This window comes from Sycon ciliatum, chromosome 1 (genome assembly GCF_964019385.1).
Source record: "Sycon ciliatum chromosome 1, ocSycCili1.1, whole genome shotgun sequence".
NCBI lineage: Eukaryota > Metazoa > Porifera > Calcarea > Leucosolenida > Sycettidae > Sycon > Sycon ciliatum.
The window spans coordinates 9,181,916-9,201,690 of record NC_088643.1 but is presented as its reverse complement, the minus strand read 5'-3'; the positions used below and the strand labels follow the sequence as shown (position 1 = coordinate 9,201,690).

The window sequence follows — 19,775 nt, the reverse complement described above, 5'->3', positions numbered from 1 at the left end:
TCTGATTTCTTTGAGCTACATGTATTTCGTCTGATTTGACTTTCGAATTTAGTTTTTGAAAGCTGTTTCTATCTCGAGGGTGAAGTCTTGTTGGCGTTGTAGTTGTTCTGCAGCTAGCTACGTCATTGAGCTGGGAGCGCGTTTGTTTGTGCGGGAACAACATTCAAGAAACAATTATCAGTATTTGAGCTCATTCCAGTAGAATCTGAATTCCTTGGCCCTTCGGTACTCTGGATGCTGTCAACGTTGTGTTTTCTATCAAGAGAGGCTCCACGAAGGAAACATGTTCCGTGCAGTAACTACTCTGCCCCTCAGGAAGCAAACGCTGCCACTTCTTGCCCGCGATGCAAGCAACAGGTAAGAGTTGGCCATTGATACGTGTAAATAACACTACAATGTAGTCATGTACTTCATTAGCTGGAAGCAGTCCAAGGTCGATCAGCTAACCCTGAGGTAGTCTGCAATGTAGTTCCAACAAGAGCAGTATGCACCAAGATCCACACGAGGCTCACTCAAATGCATACTTGCCCACACGCATAGAAAGGGCTCACGAACGCCCCTTTATCCAATTTCCACGTATTTGAACAACCCACCAATGTCCATTGATTCAAATTTGATTGGGGGTCTTGCAGCCTGACACATCACAAACTGCAGTACGGTAACAGGACTTAGTTATTTTCTCAAGTATTCAAGAGTCACCGTGCCGTATCCCAGACGAACTGATCTGACCCGACGGATCTACTCACGGTTTCTGACAAAGGGGAACTCAATCGGTATCACACACAGCACTGGGAAGCCATGTTGTTGAGCACAGGGAAATAGTTTACCTGGACACTCCAGGATTTTGAAATACAGTGCACTTAGGCGAATAATTGCAGCAAGGGTTTCTAGCGAAAACCTGAAACAAGTCTACTGCACCATGACACGTTTTGCAGCAGACAGATCCAACACAGCCACCTGGGACTGGTTGTCTACCGTAGGGTGTCGAACAGTGCATTCCTGACGGGCGAACCGCGCGCATTGCTCACACATTTTGGTAATGTGTTATGGGCGTATGATGTACATACATCGTCTTGTGAGGACGTGAACTGGACCTACTGGTACATGCACAGCCTTCTTCAGCGCAGTAAATGGCCCGTGTCAAAACTCCACATACACGCACACACACTGTACTGTACATGTTCACTGCCAAAACTGTTCGCGTGGGTCTCCCCGGGAGAGGAGAAAGAGACTCGAAAGGAATCACACACATACACACACACACACACACCGCGTCAGAGAGACCTACACTGCATTGCTTTCTTCGTCGTGTCGTTGACAGTGCACAGCAAGTATAATTATGATGTCGCTTTGTATTTGACAGTGGACTAGTACATCAAAATGTCTAACTTCTGAAATTCATCAAGACTTAGTATATGATGTCGCCTTGTATTTGACAGTGCACAACAAGTGTATGATGTCGCCATCGTTGGTGGTGGTATAGTGGGACTGGCAACGGCGCGGCAAGTGTTGCTCTCACACCCGAACAAGAAAGTTGTCGTTCTGGAGAAGGAACGGGAGCTAGGTAAGTGCTGCATGCCGGCAAGTCAGCTGCTCTGTTCAAGTGCAGTGTAGGTCTCTCTGGCTGTGTGTGTGTGTGGGGGGGGGGGGGGGGGGGTGCGCGTGTGTTTGGGAGTTGTTGGGGGAGGGTGTGGGCGCTTGTGTGGGTGGGTGGGGGGTGGTTGTGAGTGAGTACATGACGTAGATCTCTCTGGCTTTGCTACATACTGAGTGTTCTGGTGTGAGCATGCGGTAGGGAGTGTGTGTGTGGGGGGGGGGGGGGGGCAGCATCAATATCATAACCGCACTTGAACCCAGTTATCTTATGCTCAAGCTTCAGTCATCTCCTAATTGTCTTATAAACGTTATCTGCTACTAAACATGTTGTGTTTGTGTAGCCATGCACCAGACAGGACACAACAGCGGCGTTATCCACACTGGCGTGTACTACACACCCGGCTCACTCAAGGCCAAGCTCTGCGTGGAGGGCGCAGACCTGGCTTACAAGTACTGCGAAGAGGAGGGGATTCCCCACAAGCGCTGTGGCAAGGTGGGCAATCAATGGTGGACTGAAAATCAAACTGACATGTAGATATTAGACTGGATACATGTATACACATCAATGCCGACTGTCGTGTGCAAGCTATTGAAATTATGGGTCATTTTCATTTCCGCACGTGATGTCCCTTGTTTTCTGCGTACGACCGATACTTGTGCCTGGCCTTTAATACGATATTACTGTATATGTGCGGTTGGAACGTAGGCACCATAGAGACTGTTAGTTCTCAAAGCCCACGTCGTATGCCATATGCACCACCACCACCACCGCCACCACCCCTCATGAAGAAAAATGTTCCTTGTCTTGTGATCGATTTTCATGGCACACTCTCCGCACTCTTTCCTTCTGCAGCTCATCGTTGCTGTTGATGAGAGTGAGGTGCCTCGCCTGGATGCTCTCTTTGAGCGCGGAAAGCAGAACGACGTTAAGGACATTCGAATGATCGAGGGTTCTGAAATCAAGGACATCGAACCGCACTGTAAGGTTAGTGAGGTGGCTAAGCTGGTCTTACATTGTGTCATGTCTCTCATTGTTGGACAGCTCCAAGTTTTGAGTATACGGTAGAGGAAGGACTATTCATCAGTAAAAAGCTTTTTGAAAGCAACTTGGGGCCCTTGGTTTGGACTTACCGGTACTTAAAACAGGCAATGCTTGCAACATACAAGAAGTGCTGGCTTTTTTGGAAATTGAGACGAGTTCTCGGTGGTATCTTCTTTCGATTGAAGGTTGAACACGTAATAATAACACTTGAGGTTTGCTATTTTGGCACCCCTCGCATCGGTCCTAGCTATTTGCAATTATATACATGTACTTCAAAGTAGCCATCATCAGTATTTTTGGCTTAGCAGTAGTGGAATGGCTGTCCCTGGCATTTACATGCATCTTGCTTTTCTTGTCCCTTCTTTGAGCTTCTGGGTACACGACTTCGAGAAGAGATTCAGTACATCCGTAGTACGATAGGGTACATGGTGCCATCATTCGTCTAATTGTTCTTTCTTGTCCGTGTCCCCGTGTCCCTACAGGGTGTGAAAGCTATCCACTGCCCATACACTGGCATCGTGGACTGGGGTTTGGTGGCCAGGAACTATGCGAAGAACGTCGAGCAGTGCGGAGGAGTCGTGCTAACGAATCACGAGGTACGGAAAAGCCTGTTTTTTTGCTGACTTTCTGGGCATGTTTAAATCCCTGAAAAAAAACCCTGTGCTCTGCAATGTGCTCTGCAATGTGCTCTGCAATGTGCTCTGCAATGTGCTCTGCAATGTGCTCGCCTCGCTCATTGTGCCTGATGTGTGTTCGCATCTGATTTGGCTCGTTGCAGGTGAACGATTTCTCGTATCATCAAGGTGCTGCGGACTCTTCCCTGCCGGAGGGTAGTGATACACACGTCGGTGTTCACTGTGCAGAGCAGGTATGTCTGTCTTTACCAGCTCCTTATCTTTCTCACTTCAACAATAGCTAATGGTGGCCATTGCATAACGTTTCCGAGAAACTCTCCAACTCCAGTGCAGCGGTTCCTTCCGCTTGCTCATTGCCCTAATGATACCCAATGGGTGAATTGCCGTTCATTTTGTGCAGCTGAGAGCCTACTAGTATTCGGGAAATTGAAATGTTTGCAAGTGGCTATTGTATCTCCTATCAGTATTTGCGAGCCTCAACACTGGTTTTTTTTTCATTTGTGGGCAAGAGTGAGTGAGATTGTCAGTAGCCTTGTGTGTAGGCCTGTCTCCTCTATTGGCACTTGGTATCTTTCTGACTCGTATGTGCGCGTATGCATGTGTGTGTGTGTGTGTGTGTGTGTGTGTGTGTGTGTGTGTGTGTGTGTGTGTGTGTGTGTGTGTGTGTGTGTGTGTGTGTGCGTGTGTGTGTGTGTGTGTGTCATTGTTTACTCTCGTGGTTTATTTTCTTCCTGCATCAGGAGAGTGTGCTAGCACGACGCGTTATCACATGCGCTGGTGCCTATTCGGATCGTATTGCCGGCAAGTCGGGCTGCGATCGTAATCCCAGGATCGTGCCGTTCCGTGGCGAGTACCTGATCCTCAATCAGAAGCGAGCAAACTTGATCAAGGGCAACATTTATCCGGTAAGATGTGTTTCTGTTGTTGCCGCTGCTTCCCAACGTTCATTTCGTTGAATGCCAATCTTTTTTCTGCACTTTTATGATCTCCAAGGACAATCTGACTGCATGTTATAATCCCATGCCCCACTGCTATCCATCTGTCTGTCTGTGTGTGTCATGACCAGGTTCCTGATCCTCGTTTCCCGTTCCTCGGCGTCCACTTCACGCCGCGAATGGACGGCTCCGTGTGGCTCGGTCCCAACGCCGTGTTGGCGTTTGCACGCGAGGGCTACAAGCTTACTGACGTCAATCTCAAAGACGTGTCCGAGTTCATCGCTTTTAGGTATGGCGCCTGAGTGGACCCTTTGGGCCTTTACTCTGTGGCTCTCTTTTGGGTCTTGGAATCCTACAGTTGTACTCTAGCGGACATGGAAATCCAGTCGATTGACCGGGGTCGGCGCCCTCAGCGCGTACAGAACGCTGCGTGCAGTTCACATGTTGATCCGATGCGACCAGCGGGCTGCAGCGCATAAATGCATGTGTGTACCGCTTATCCACGGCTGCATGGCCAGCACCCTGGGGCCGCTAGACGGGCGAGCGGATTTCCATGTCCACGACAGTAGTTGGAACACTTGGAATAGAAGGAACCAAGTTATTTGTTGGGGCTCCAACTTTCACCCTAAGTGGATCACCAGCCATCAATAATGTTCCAATATGTGAATGGCTCTGCACTTTGTGTGCTTCGAGCGTTATTGCAAAGACAGCGCCTACCTTGATGCACCTGTATTATAACTTTATAGCGATGTCATGGAGTAGAAGATGTTAATAGTTCTATGGCATGTGTTTATTATTGAATTGTTTCATTTCTGCATGAAATGGAACAGGATTTTCTACTGGAATGAGCTGAGAGAGGGGGGGGGGGGGGGGGTAGATTGGGAATGGAGAGAATGTGGTTGGCCCAGTCCTCTTTCCAGGTTGTGCTTGCAGTGTTGTTTTCTTTTTGCCTCTTTTGCATGCAGTGGCCTGCGCAAGCTGGCGCTGCGTCATCTGCGCTTCGGCATGGAAGAGATGTACCGCGGTATCAACATTGCTGCCCAGGTCGCCATCCTGCGTCGGTACATTCCCGACATATCCGTGTCAGATGTCACAAGGTGAGATAGAGTACTTAGAGTTCTGACAAGACTTGAGAGACAGCCTGTCTGTCTGTGCAGTGTGTGATCTATGCTTGTACATGTGTTACATAATACTACAGTCCATTTCAAAACTATAGACGCGTACCTAGGCAAAAACCGTTATGCCAGCATCTATACCACATAAAATCTGTGATCACTTTGTGCATAAATTTTTCCAAATTGGGCGTCTGTTATCCAATCGTTTAGAAACTATATGAGAGCAATTGTGGAGCGATCCTGAGCAATATTCCGAAAACTATTCTCAAAACGTTCCAGCCAAATTTGAAATATTTCAAAAACCCTACGCGTCTATAGTTTTGAAATGCACTGTAGTCATTGCCAGGAGAGAGGTGTCCGATTCACCCGGCCCTGATCGCCGATGATTTACCGTACGACTTTGGTATGCATTGCACTAGTTCACACAAGCGCATGCTACCAGAAGAGTCCGCAATATATCGAGACTCCTGGTCCGGGTGTGTACTGGTGATGTATGAACTAACCCTATGGGAAGTTGGTTGAGCATTCTCTTGCATGGTATATGCGTGAACTTTTTTAAACAGCTCTCTTTCTGTCTGTTTCTCTTTCTCTCTCTCTCCCTCTGTCTCTCTCTCTCTCTCTCTCTCTCTCTCTCTCTCTCTCTCTCTCTCTCTCTCTCTCTCTCTCTCTCTCTCTCTCTCTCTCTCTCTCTGTTATTTTCACTGTGTTGTGTTTGGCGTGTCACAGAGGCCCGACTGGAGTGCGTGCACAGGCGCTGGATGAGGCTGGCAATCTCGTTGACGACTTTGTGTTCGACTCCGGTGCCGGCCAGATTGGCAAACACATGCTGCACGTGCGCAACGCTCCATCACCCGGCGCCACTTCATCACTAGCCATCGCCAAGATGATTGTGGACAAAGCAGAAACACAATGGCCAAGCCTGCTACCAACAGCAGCAGCAGCAGCTTCATCATCATCATCATGAGTGCGCTTGACGCCAGAACCGTATTGTCATCCGTTCTATTGCGGCTGTATGCATCAATCAGTACTTGTACAGACAGGCACCCATCTGTGTACCTAGTCCCGTGACATTGAGACATCTCGGATTTGGGATCCACAGCTACCGTGACTGTATTTATGCCTGCGCCACTGGTGCTGGCCATCTCCAAGGAGAGCTTCAGCGATCTCTCTCTCTCTTGTGCTCTGGCGTGCGAATGCACATGCACGTATCTGGTCACCGATGCCTCATGTTCAAGTGAGAATCGACACGCTCCCACCCTGATGATCTCTCGGCTTTCTGTCACACCGCTATTTGTGTGTTTGCAGATCCAGGCACATCACGATGACCCCCAGTCGCTCATGACTTCAAACGTTCTTGCTCAGTCCTGCAGAGGTTTATTTTTCTACACCGAGTGCCAGCAATTTTTCGGCACGTGAGACTATTAGATCATTTTCAATGAACACTGATGTTTATACAGTTGCAGTACTAGTCCAATAGCCACTGTTCACATTTAGTTTTTTTTTACTTGAGCCAATGGAAGTTGCTGCTGCATGTCTTCTAATTATACTCTGACTGTGAGTGTGTCTTGATCAGGGAATCGTGCCCATACCGGGTTAGTCTGTCCCTTTGGGAAAACGCGGCCAAGAATTCAAAATTCCGCTGCAAATTCCGCGGGGGAAAGGGGGGGGGGGGGGGTTCTGCGGCATTTTGTGCGGTAAAATCAAAAATCTGCGGCACTTTCTGCAAGTTTTTCACCCTCCTCATAGAGGATATGTCAACTAGTTGCATGAAGGAGCACTTTTCACACTATCCTTTGCAGTCATAAACTGAATGAGAGCGAAGAATCTTGGAGAGACCTGCAACTTTTAGTATTTTACCCTGAAAAATTCGGATTCCGCGGGCAAAAGTGTGAATTCCGTGATTTCCGCGGATGATGACAATTTCTGCGAAATTTGCAGCGGCCGCGAAATCGCGTTTTTCCAAGGGGACAGGTTAGTGTATGCCTCCAGGTCTTCATGTACGTGACCCTGTTGATTTTCGGTGCCTTGCCTGCCGCAGATAAGCGCCCTCTGGCGCATTCACTTTAGGTCTCAATCATTCCACGCACGCTCTTGCTTTAGCTGTCGCTGCCGATGGCATCGTCGAACACACTGCCCCTACACTCAGAGCCATGACAATGTTTAGAAATCTGTTGATTTCAGGAAACACTACAAGCATGTTGTGCCCACTCTGTGGGAGAGTACGGGTTAGAAAAGCGGATGAAATCCGGAAGAAATAAAATAAATTTGGAATACGGGTACAAATACTTGAATAGAATTTTGAAATCATCGTGTGTTTCATGGATATTGTTAGCCGGTCCAAACGAGGCCATAGAGAATGCAGGGGAGGGAGATAATAGAGAAAATCTACAACACAATAATAACTTTAGCTCTGCTCTCCACCCGAGAGGCCTCATGTTTGTCGTTATCAAGTATGTGCGCACGTGCTTGAAGACAGGCAGATCCAAAGACCAGCTTTGAACGTTTTGTGTGTTTGTTACATGGTGTGATGAGGGCTGACTTCACCCAGACAAGATCTGAGTGGTATTACGTCGTGGAAGCAGCACGTTCTGCAGCATCCACACGAATAGATATGTGAGAGTAGTTGGGTCGCGGCTGCTGGTTGCAAAGAACAGCAACGGTACCAGGTAAAACACTCGTCGCACCCTATGAGTCTAGGATTGTGAAGGCCATGTGCAGCTCCTTCATCTGCGTCCCGGTGGTGCCGGTTTCCCGCGAGCGCGTGCGTGCCACCTCGCGCAACTTCTTCAGGTTCGACCAGCATCCCTGGCTCTTCTGATATCTGCACAGAGAAGAAAACAGGAGATAGGCAACAGAAAAGCAACAAGCGGTGAACTTTTTTTTAAATGACTTTCACGTGAACACATCCACCAGGCACTACACGAGGGGCGCTCAGAACGTTTCTGGCCCAACATGCAAAATTACTTTCACGGCTTGCAATATAACGGTACGTTTACCAGTACATATATTTTTCAATGTAATCCCCCATTGACGCGTCAATGCACTTGCTCCAGCAGTGTTCGAGCTTCTCAAGACCTGTCCTGAAGAAGTCCTCCTCTCCTCATCTCGTGCATTGGTCCCAACGATGGCGCTGGGGATTCTTGCCGACCGACTGACTGACTGAAGTGACATCAAATCGAGTGCTTGTCTTTTATTTCTCCCAGTGATACACTCTGTTCGAGCACCTAGACCGCCATGTTTAGTCCATAATTATTTGCTTCTTTCTTCTTTTTCTTTTCTTTTTGACTTCTTACTCTTTTCCTTGTTAGCCGTGGTTGGCTATAAAAACCCTGCAATCGCCACGCAAAGTGGTCATTGGCTACCCCAGTCATGTATTGCTTGGAATAAAATAAGAAAATAACTAGGGACCGGCAAGTGGATTAATGTCCTCTTTGTGATACGTGATAGGGGTGAGGCATCCTGCAGCTTTTAACAACTCCATGAGATTTTTTTGTGGGAAGAGCAGGTGTGCTGAAAATTCCAATGGATCGAGTCCAGGTGACAATCAGTGTACATGTGTGATGATGAATGATGACGCCTCACCTTTCTTCCCTGGCCAGGTCAGAGTTGTCTGTTGGTGGAGCGTTTATGTTGGTCAGGATCATGGGCGCCAAGTGCTTGAGGACCAGCTTGATGGAGGATGCCGCACATTGATGATATCTGTTGTGAGAAATAGCAACCAGTACACACGAACATACTCATTCAGGCGATGACCACGATACCGTAGTGACGCGCATATATGCACATGTGCCTATACCCGGGCATAAGCGCACCCTCACAAATAAGCACATGGGCTTATAATAAATTTCACGGTTCGCGTGAGACTCGGCTGGAAGCCGAGTTTTCCGCATTCGTCGTGGGAACGCCACCACCCTCTAGGATCAAAGGCGCAGATGCAGCGCCTAAACGGTGGGAGGTGAGTAGATCAGACCCACCACCAAGTGGTCAAAGACCGAAATCCCTGCACCCATAAAAGAACCTAAATGGAATTCCATCCGCGACCCACAGACACCACAAAAACACCATGTTCACATAGCTCAATGTGCATTGCGGTATTGCACTATGTGCATAATTATGCAAGGTCCCGGTATGATAGCAACACAAGCGCATGCGCCTATGTGTGAGACAAAACGACCCGCAAAAAATAGCAAATAACGCAAAAACTCGCTCATAAGCGCATGTGCCTTTATGTGCGTCACTACGGTGCAAACTATTCGCGAAAATGGCACTTCAATCTATTGACAGGGATACGATTTTTAAAATAGATAGTGTCATTTTCACAAAAAATTGTATCGAGACCATAAAGCAAACCATAAAGCAAATGCACAAACAGTTTTCCTCTTATCTTTCACCCCGCGGGCGATATTGCCTTACCAGCTTGTAACTGGCGAGCCTCTAGCCTCAATGCAACGTGTCGCCGGGCATACGGGTAACATGGACGCAGCAGACAGGATTCGGCGTGTGGCCTCCGGTTAATAGTGGATCTGATCTATCCCCCGCCCCCACCATTTATCAGAGCTGCACCCAATGCCTGATCATGCGATGACTACTGGGCGGTTTCATCCCACAGGAGCGAAAAGGCAGTTCTTCACCTACCCGCTACGCAGATCTGTAAAATACATTTTCTAAGCCTCCGCTTCATGGCCTTGCATGGGCATAACAAAACCATGGCGGGCACAGTGCCCTGCAAGTGAACGGATCATCATCAGTTTATCTTACGTTTCATGCCGACTTTTCAGTAGCTCATCCAAGGCTGGCAATATGATGCAGCAGATGCCCAGAGACCAGAGCGATCTGCAGCACACGTACAAGAAACACGAGCACGCATCATCAGCACGTAGAAGAGAAGCCAAGCCAGCTGTCTGTACTTGTATACAGGACACACAAGACAACCACAGGGAGCATCATTGGATAGTAATATGCATGCATAAGATGCAAGTTGAGGAGCCTAAAAGCACTCAGAACAATATCAAAGAGTCGTTTAAAACATCTTTGTCATGTGACTAAATTTGTGCAGAAGGTGATCACAGCATGCAGTCCGTGCGCCAAGGCCCTTGAGAGACCGATTTTCATTTTCTCGCGGGAATCGTAGCCTCCAAGGCGCCGCACCTGCGGGCTTGTTTTCTGTTGATTTCGCCTATCTCCGAATGGTGAATATTTCAATGAAATTTGCTGCTTAGAGCCCTTCTAGTCTCGTCAGGAGACCTTTCCTACACTGGAGAGATGGCTCGGAGTGATGTAGACACCTATGGCCGTACCCTGGAAAATTATTTTGGAGCTTGCAGTTCGTGAGCAGCCACCAAGGACGAATGTCTCATTTTTGTAATTGCTGAAACGAGGAATATGGTCACCAATTTCACACCAGGTAAGGCATTTACCCATCGCGGACACTAAAGCCGCTTTGTGGGGTGATAGACCAAAGCTTTATCTTTCGAGTGCACGAGAAATTAGAGTGTTACCTATGTGCCCCACAATTGCACCCGAAATAAACCACGCACAGGCAATATTGTGATTTTATGAGAAGAGACAATTGAGCATGCTCTAAATCGTCATGACCTGTTGTGTTACTTTTCAAACACCACTCCGAGTGAGCATCTACCAATCCTTTATCAATTTTACAGGGCATTTGAGCTTAGGGGATAGAGGTGGGATATTTCACCAGCTGAAGTACTAGTTTTTTTCTGAATTTGTTGACTACTAGGTTGCATAGTGTAAATATGTCAGTATTATGTGCATTATTGTGGTGAAATTCTGAGCATCTAATTATTATAGGCACAACAGCACTGGTGCATGCCCTCTCCTAGATCCTGCTCTCTGACTTTTTTCTTGCATTGCACGACTCAAATTCGTCGAATGAAATGAAGGAGTAAATTTGTTGCTGCCAATTAACTGCATCAATTAACTGCATCAGTTCTGTTTTCCTCTGCTGTTCTTCTTTCAGTGTGGTGACTTCTGATCCATGAGGCGATGGCATGAAGTCAATAGTTTGCAGTATGTGCAATATGCGGCAGTCTCTCTGTCAATGGACCTGTGACAGCTGAAGCCCAGATGTTGCAGTTTGATGTTTATGGCCAGCAGCAATCTAATGTTGTTGCACCTTTCCTTCCACACACAGCAATGCGGAATATGTCATGGACAGACATCGCTAAACTGCCTCTTTCGAAGAAGCATCGCAATTCTTGTCTGCCAATAAACAACAGACTAGCCAGCTATAATTACAATTTGGAGGTCGGAGACGCGATCCCGTGAACGTATTGCGCCAACTGCAATGAAGAAGGCCTTAGTGATCTGGATTTATTACCATTCTCGTGTGGATAACTATGGCGTTGTGATCCAAGTCATGCAGACTATAAAATGCCTTAGACGTGAGATAGTGAAGGCACTGCCGACAGCAAGCCAACAGTGGATATGAACCACGCCGCCAGCATCATTCTGCACACCAGGAGAATCCAATACATATAGCTGCCAACTCTGATGGTATAGACCCGATAACTTGTTTTGTTACTCTAAGATTGGTATACAATTACGAATTATACATGTACTAGTGCAATCTCTATCCATATGCGTAATGCACTGTATTTGTTTCCGGTGACTGGAGGTAGTTTATCATAGCACTGTTTTATGTCCTGGTTTTGTTGAAGATAAACATTATCCAGTTAACTTGCTAGGTGCCGTATCAGTCAGCTCTTTCAGCATTTGGCTTTGTGTCAGGGGTGGTTGGCGGTGTCGCGGGTCATTCCACAGTCCGCAAAGTTGACGTTCTCGGCAACGGAGCGACCCAGTAGGCAATTGATCACCGATAAATATACTGTCATTGGTATCACGGTGCACCACAATGGCATATGGTGTGAATATCATTATGTTATTCTGCAGCGAGTCCTTGTCGTGTAGCTTGCGAAAGTTATTGCATACGGTCATTACGTGGATAATGCATAGTACTGTCTGTACACTCAAGTTTCAAGTCCAGTCCATTTTTGGAAATATGGGCTGGACACTAACGAGGGCCTGGTGACGTGTTCATAGGGCTGAGTTATGCCAAATGGTGCCATTGGCTGGGAGTGAAAGCCTTGCCCCACGCCTGCACCCTAAAAAATGTTTCGAAAATACTCAAATTCGACGACTGCTGAGAATCTAGGAAGATGCCGGACCACAGCGAAACAAGTCATCTGGCTGAAAAACGGAATACACCATTGCGTTGCCACGGCTAAGCGCAATTTTTAGGCTCACCGCACAGGTAGCGAAATGCCAAAACAAACGAGCCATAGACACAAAACCATTTTCCAAAATTGTCCACCATTGAGAATGCGACTCAAAAAGTACCCGCAAACTGCCCAGTGCGGAAAATGAAAAGTCAACTTTTAGACGCCTTTTTTGAATCTGGCGCACGGACTGCATGTGGACAATGGAACCAACCATGGCCGACGTCATGTGACCCATAGATGCAGGAGTTGACTAGTGTTGGACCCAACATGGCCGCCCCATATGGTCATGTGATAGATGTGAAACCACCACTAGGCTGGGTTTCTGTGATTGGAGATTTGTTGTTGTTGTGGTTGTTGAATTTTATCTAAAGTCGCAACACAAATAGGCGATGGCACCTCCTTTTATACATGTGAGCGACACTTAAAAAAGAAAGCGTGCTCACGGTTTTAGATTGATGATGGAGAGGATATCGACGAGCACTCCAGGATTACGTGTGCTAACTGCCGCGCTGACGCTGCTTTTCACCTCAGACTTTGACCAGAGAGAGTGAACCTTCTTCAGGTGGTGCTGACGGTCTTCTATCACCTTGCACAGCGACTCGTGGCCTGTTGTTGCATACAGCAAAGCATGGAGAAGAAGAAGAAGAGCATGAAGGTCCAGAACAGTTCAGGAGCATGCACGTATGCATGCATGCACGCGTGCACACACACACATGTGCCTGCATACAAACACACACACACACACACACACACACACACACATACACAACCGCCTGCCCGCACATGCACGCATGCACACATGCACACACTCACATCGGTTTGTACTTCCTCCGGAAACTAAACTTCGTGACTTAGACCTGCACATCCCTCGAAAACAACTTACCCTTCAGAAGCATATCGATTCCTTCCGCTTCGTTCTTCAGATGGTAGAGAAGGAAAGAAGGTTCACCGAAAAAGAAAAAGAAAAAAAGAACAATAGAAAACCAAGAGGCCAGTGAAATCGCCAGCACTGTCAACCATCCTATTTTCAAGTCACAGCATTTTATTCACAATTTCCCACAGCCAGTGAGTTTATGATGGCAAATGTCCGCGGAGCACTGTGTCCTTGCATAAGTACATCCACTATTAGATTTCATGCCGGCTAATCTTCGCATTACGCTCTTCTCATTTTTACGTCACGGACATTAGACAGCTTACAGTGCCAGTCACCAACAGGTTTGTCAAACCACTGACACGGTATGCATACAACACAGCCAACCAAGACGCAGGTCAAGACGGCTGCTTGTCGTGCCGGCACCACACAAGAAGAAAATAAGCAGGACACTACGTCTACCGGTATGTCACTCCGGACCACGGCACCATAACGTAAAGAGTCTACTGAAGACTCACCTGGCCTGACGATGACGGACGCTCAACTGCTCTAGACGGCAATGGTGGAGAGGCTGGACAGATGGTGGGTGAGAATCAGAGCCACACGGCACATCAAGTAGATCATCAGAACCACACGGCACATCAAGTACAGTGAAACCTGTCTGAAACGACCGCTCAAGGGACCTTCAAAGTACGGTCACTGTTACCAGGTGGTCTCCTTATCCAGGGTCATTTGACTGGAAATAGCATACCTTGGTCCCGGCTGCAGTGGTCTTCTAGGATAGGTGGTCGCCTTGTCCAAGTGGTCGCCTTGACAGGTTTTACTGTAGATTCCTGTAATTTCAGAAATTTTCGGTGTACTTTTATTTTTGGTACTTTCGGTGCGTCTGCTTCATACCTAAAATTTCAATACACCGAACAAACACTAACACACATAATCCAATAGGGAACTGCTTCTCTGTACCTAAAATTTCTGTTTACCTAACCTGGCCGTTTGCCCTCATACCGCAAATATTGAGCACCGAAAATTTCTGAAATTAGAGTACCAGAGTAGATGATGATCGAAGTGCATAAACCTCATCGCTACACAGTGGCACAGTGACCTTCCACAAGACTTACGGAAGTCACTTCCCTTTTAAGTGAACGTAACGATTTCCCTCACACACCGGGGTAGGAAAGTCACTAGGGCATCCGACGCCACTAATGTACGCCATGTGTCACAAGAGCTCATCGCTGGCAGTTAGGCCTGCCTCAAAATACTCATGTCACGAGTTAAAAACATGCTGGGTGCTGAGTAGACTGTTGACCGTTACAATGCCAAAAACCATTCACAGTGCACAGGACTGTAAGACCACTAATACTAACGGAAATTTAATTCTAATGTTTTACCGAAATGAAAAAAAATGAAAAAATCGTTAAAATTTGAAGCCGCTAAATCGTTAAAATTTGAAGCCGCTACGTGCAAACCGATATGTACATGTACAGTCATTTGCCGGTTTTGCCAGACAGAATTTGTTAGCATTTCACCTCGCCAACCAACAAAAAAATTAGGAGATGGCTAACTTTAATTGACGTTAAAAACTTAAAATATCTGGTCTTACAGTCCTTACCTCCTCCGTCGGACGGCGCAGGGAATGGCTCCATGGCACGGCGCGGCGGTGTTCGTGCTGTACACACGCAAGCAACCAACAGACAGCATGTATGAAGCAAGCCGGCCCAGACCTATGCACAGCGCAGTCATAGGGCAGAAAAATCCAAGCGGCAAATGACAATTCTCCCAAAGGAGTGCCGTTATACTCAAAACTTCACTTGGTCAAATATTCAATCGGACGGCTCGGACGGGGGGGGGGGGGGGGGGGGCAGACACCGGAAGGTTTACAGGCAACTTCAAAATTGCAAGCTAGTAATTGTATTTGTATTCGACTACTAGTATTTGTATTTATTTAGAATGGCAACCAGAACAGGCAAATGGTCTGAAGACAATGGCATCACCTGTAATTACTGATATGAGAAGGTGCATTACCTGTCCGCAGCTTGCCAGCAAACACATCACCTGGCGGAGGGCCATCATCATCGGGCGGTGGAGAGTGACGGGCACTCTCGTCATCTCCGGCAGCCGATGACTTGGCCGGCTGCGCTGAAGTGGACGACCTCTCCGCCGTTCTATCAAACACCTTTCTCCTGCGCACCAAGCAACACATTCAAGAGTCAGTGCGCCCAGCAGTTGAGTGCACACAGTAATGAGTAGTACCACCGCTGTAAGGCCATCACCAAGCACAGCACCACCTCATCACTACTAGTACACAGAAACCTAGCCTTGAAAGACAGGTGGTCTTTCTACACAGGTCTGTTGAAGTATGTATGGCACTGGGCCTGAGATGTCCGGTCTTCCAAAGCAGGTGGTCTTCCAACACAGCTCGTCTCTTAAGGCAGGTGGCCTCCTAATGCAGGTAGTCTCTTTTAAGGTAGCAGTTTACCCAAAACATGGTCAAAACATGAATTCCATCGGATCATGTCGAGTGATGACTCAAATGAAAGCTAATGGTCTAGAGAGTACCAGCCTAAAATTATATGGTCATACTCCAAGCCGTTGTTGAGTTATGCACATTTGAATGCGGACGCATTTTAAAATCCAAATTTGCGGACAATTAGAAAAGTTCAGATAATAACGACAAATACGACATTCAATTCCAATTGAATTTTGGCTGAACCCAAGGAAATCGTGGCTTTCCCTGCAGATGCGATTTGATCGAATCATGACGTAGGTCCGTGGCAGCAGCTGCCCAGCGATCTGGGCTGCGAAAGTCCACATAGGTTGTGCGTGCGTCCGTGAAGTCTGAAATAAAAGATTATTTGAAATTGTCACATTTTGGTATTCGCTGTGGTCGTATTTGAATTTTACCTGTTTAGTCGGCCTGTCAAGGTGTTTCCTGCCTGACACTAACTATGGGGAACAAGACGGGAGCAAAAAAACGCGCTCGAAAGCGTGCTTTCAAAGGCAACCAGTTCACTTTGAAATCGTCGCCTGACATTCCTGAAACAGGTGATGCCAGCCAACCCAATAATTCCCCTGCAGACGTGGTGAATGAAGATGACTCCGTATTTGCGAGGAGTGTGATGGATATCCCTGACGATATGAACTCTGGTGACTCCGAGAGTGACGAGGAGACTGATGAGGAGAGCACAAATGAGGATATTGAGGATTCTGTTCCTGGGAATAGAATTGTCAACATGATCAATTTACAAAGTGCTTTGGAAGCCCACTGTGTGTGTGCAGTATGCAAGAAAGGGCAGTTGCAGCTGAAGGAGTCCGGCCGAGCCGGTCTGGCATACCTGTGTGAGTTGACTTAACGAAGCTGTGTCGTTTCCTTTGGCTACCAAGTCACCAGGTGTAAAGTTCTACGACGTGAATCGCAGAAGTGTCCTGTCCACGCGCATGATTGGAGGTGGGCTGGAAGAGTTGAAATGAGTATGTGCATTTATGGACATGCCACCACCCATGGCCAAGAAATCGTATCGGAGCCATTCAGCTGCAATCTTTCATGCTGCTAAGGCAGCTGCCATGCAAAGCATGCAGAAAGCAGCACATGACATCCGGGACGCTCAGCAAGAGCAGGGTAAAGCCGACTTCCGTGATAATAATGGCAAGCACAGACAGAACATGGATGCGTCGAGGGTACAGCTCTCTTTTTGGGTCCAAAGCGCTATTGCTTATGACACACGGAAGGTGGTGGACATAGAAGTTCTTTCAAAGTACTGCTCACTGTGCTCTACCTGGAAGTCAAGGCTGTCGAAGGGCAGTATTACACAAAATAAATTTGATGACTGGAACGCCAAGCACGTCCGTGAGTGTGTAGTGACAACAACGGTGTCGGCACCAGCGATGGAAATGGAGGCAGTGCGCACCATCTGGAAGAGATCGGAAGAAGTGAACGACCTGCGGTACACGGTGTACCTAGGAGATGGTGACAACAAAGGCTATTCTGCAGTTGCTGCTGACAAGCCGTATGGGGAGACACCCATTGCGAAGGAAGAGTGCATCGGTCATGTGCAGAAACGGTTGGGCAAAGGCCTCAGAGATCTTTTAAGAGCCGCCTGGGAAGTACGAAGCTGTCAGATGGAAAGGCAATCGGTGGGAGAGGCCGCTTGACCGACAAAACAATCGATTCCCTCCAGAACTTATACGGAATTGCGATTCGCCGGAACTCTGGTAACGTGACTGAGATCGCCAGCGGCATATGGGCCTCCTTGTACCATGTTGCGTCGAGTGACGAGAAGCCGAGGCATGACTTCTGTCCTCCAGGCTTGGAATCATGGTGCAAGTGGCAGCAGATCAAATCTGGGAAGGAAGGCACATACAGCCACACCAATCCACTGCCTGAAGCCGTACTGAACGAAGTGCGCCCGGTATACATGCGGTTGACGGACAAGTCACTGCTGGATCGCTGCAAGAAGGGAGCCACACAGAATGCCAATGAGGCACTCAACCACATGATCTGGCGCTTCTGCCCCAAGGAGAAGTTCTGCAAGGCAGAGAGTGTAATGACGGCGGCCTACTTTGCTGTTCTCCTCTTCAACGAAGGCTGTGGTGCATTTGAGCAGCTACTGGCCGATCTGAAGTGCGCACCATCATCAGCATTTGTCCTCTGAGAGCATCAAAGCTTGGGAGTCAGAGAGGGATTACCATCGTAAAAGGAAGAGTTCTGAAGATGCTGTGCTGTCTAGGAAGAGGCGAAGGGCAAGCAAGAAGGGGTTTGGTGATGCAGCCAAGGAAGCAGAGGGTATAGCATATGCTGCTGGTGGATTTTAGCTCAAATTTAGTTCCAATTTTCAGCCTTTTTTGGCATAATGCGTGTCACTTGATGCAACGTATCTTTGCAGCCGTTCATCCTATAGAGGACTTTCCAATGAGTCATGCCGTGCGGCCTATGAGGATTCGGGCCAAAGATCATCGAGTTCACCACCGATCACCGGACTTGAAACGGAGCTTGGGTGGCAAAAAAAGAAGACTGCACTGGAAAGAAACAGTGTTTTTCGAAAGAAGTTCCATTTTGCATACTGTAGTTTGAGAATACCAAAGGGCTGCTCGCGATCGGATGTTCCCACACCTGGATCGTCTTTGAGTTGTTATCGTTTTCCCTACGATGGAGAACGACGGAACCAGTGGATGACGGACACACGACTCGAGAACTTCGCTCCTTATGCAAATACTTCGAAGTACACGAATATTGTTCCATCACTTCGTTGGCGAAGAGAAAAGTCATGATCATCCCTGTCACCCCAGTACGTATCGAATTAACTAACTAACTTGTTCAGCTCATTTGTGGCAGCACCAGTAAAGGCGGAAACACGAAGATGATTCCGAACACTATCAACTTACTTAGTTTGTTGGGGTGCAAGGTATAGCTGGAGTTTGATGATTGATAGTGCTGATGCTGATGGTAATGACTAATGTACCCAGCTCTATTATGCACGTGCCTCTACATGACTGGTGGTGCTAGCTATAGTCTAGTACTGGCCCTGGGTGCAACTCCGGCATTATCTCTTCCATGCGAGTGTGTATGCTTCATGTTCTGCACAATGTGTATTTCCTTTGTCATGGATAAAATAATACCGGTACTCTGATCGACCTACTTGCGCAATCTTCTTCTGCTTCCCACTTGGTTGCTGCGCTGTGCAGTTCTTCATCTGCTGCGGCACATACTAGTATACCTCATCTTCTGTCTTTCTGGACAATTAGGTACATGTATTCAGCTTCTTGATCTTCTTGTGGCGAGGATCATCTTGATCTTACTTCTTGTGTAACTCTTGCAAAGGCAGTAATGGAGGACACTCTACCGGTAATCAGCAACTGCTTATGGAGAATGCCAGGTCGAGGGACGACCAGGAAAAAACAATTGCTGTATTGGATGTGCATTCATCAGCGTGTTTTAAGATCAGGACAACTAAGTTCGCCACTACACCAACTTTTTGGCTACATAGGACCAATGATGATGATGGCCGTGTTTGACTTTGTCAGCTTTGCTACCAGCCACCGCATGTCAACATTGTCATACTCGTACTGATAAGGAAGAAAAACCCACACACGCACGCACACACACGCACACACACACACACACACACACATGGATACACTGACAGGCATGCAAAGCAAGAGAGACAGAGAGAGTCAGGCAGCGAAAGAGAAGTGAGACTACTTGTAGGTTATGGGCACGGTGCTCCAATTTCTGCCCAGCTGAAGTAAAATCCATGTACACTATTTTCGTGTAGTGTTCATTGACGGTGCCAGCCACTGGTGAGTGACCCAGTGGTGTAGGTGTTGACATTCAGCACACATCACA

At 47.5% G+C, this 19,775-nt stretch overlaps 2 protein-coding genes and 1 long non-coding RNA gene across 3 annotated transcripts in view; 2 read left to right on the top strand and 1 right to left on the bottom strand.

The window, feature by feature from the left end:
* Positions 1-11: 11 nt before the first annotated feature.
* On the top strand, positions 12-6,869 carry LOC135812281 (L-2-hydroxyglutarate dehydrogenase, mitochondrial-like). The gene is made up of 10 exons (XM_065325648.1): positions 12-357; positions 1,440-1,564; positions 1,938-2,089; positions 2,450-2,581; positions 3,121-3,234; positions 3,417-3,506; positions 4,014-4,178; positions 4,340-4,497; positions 5,174-5,305; positions 6,050-6,869. Exons 1-10 carry the CDS (start codon positions 284-286, stop codon positions 6,285-6,287), a joined length of 1,380 nt encoding a protein of 459 aa, XP_065181720.1. The 5' UTR covers positions 12-283; the 3' UTR covers positions 6,288-6,869.
* Positions 6,870-7,480: 611 nt separating this feature from the next.
* LOC135812270 (katanin p80 WD40 repeat-containing subunit B1-like) overlaps positions 7,481-19,775 on the bottom strand; it is a 36,732-nt gene continuing 24,437 nt past the window's right edge. The window contains exons 13-20 of the mRNA XM_065325638.1: positions 15,458-15,615; positions 15,045-15,101; positions 13,954-14,006; positions 13,448-13,481; positions 13,008-13,170; positions 10,082-10,156; positions 8,906-9,022; positions 7,481-8,144 (exon numbers count right to left, since the gene is read on the bottom strand). Coding sequence (XP_065181710.1) covers positions 8,009-8,144; positions 8,906-9,022; positions 10,082-10,156; positions 13,008-13,170; positions 13,448-13,481; positions 13,954-14,006; positions 15,045-15,101; positions 15,458-15,615 — 793 coding nt within the window. The 3' untranslated portion in view covers positions 7,481-8,008. The remainder of the gene's footprint in view (positions 8,145-8,905; positions 9,023-10,081; positions 10,157-13,007; positions 13,171-13,447; positions 13,482-13,953; positions 14,007-15,044; positions 15,102-15,457; positions 15,616-19,775) is intronic.
* On the top strand, positions 10,402-12,235 carry LOC135812302 (uncharacterized). Its single transcript, XR_010552781.1, has 2 exons — positions 10,402-10,727; positions 11,304-12,235. It is a non-coding gene; the product is annotated as an uncharacterized LOC135812302 (long non-coding RNA).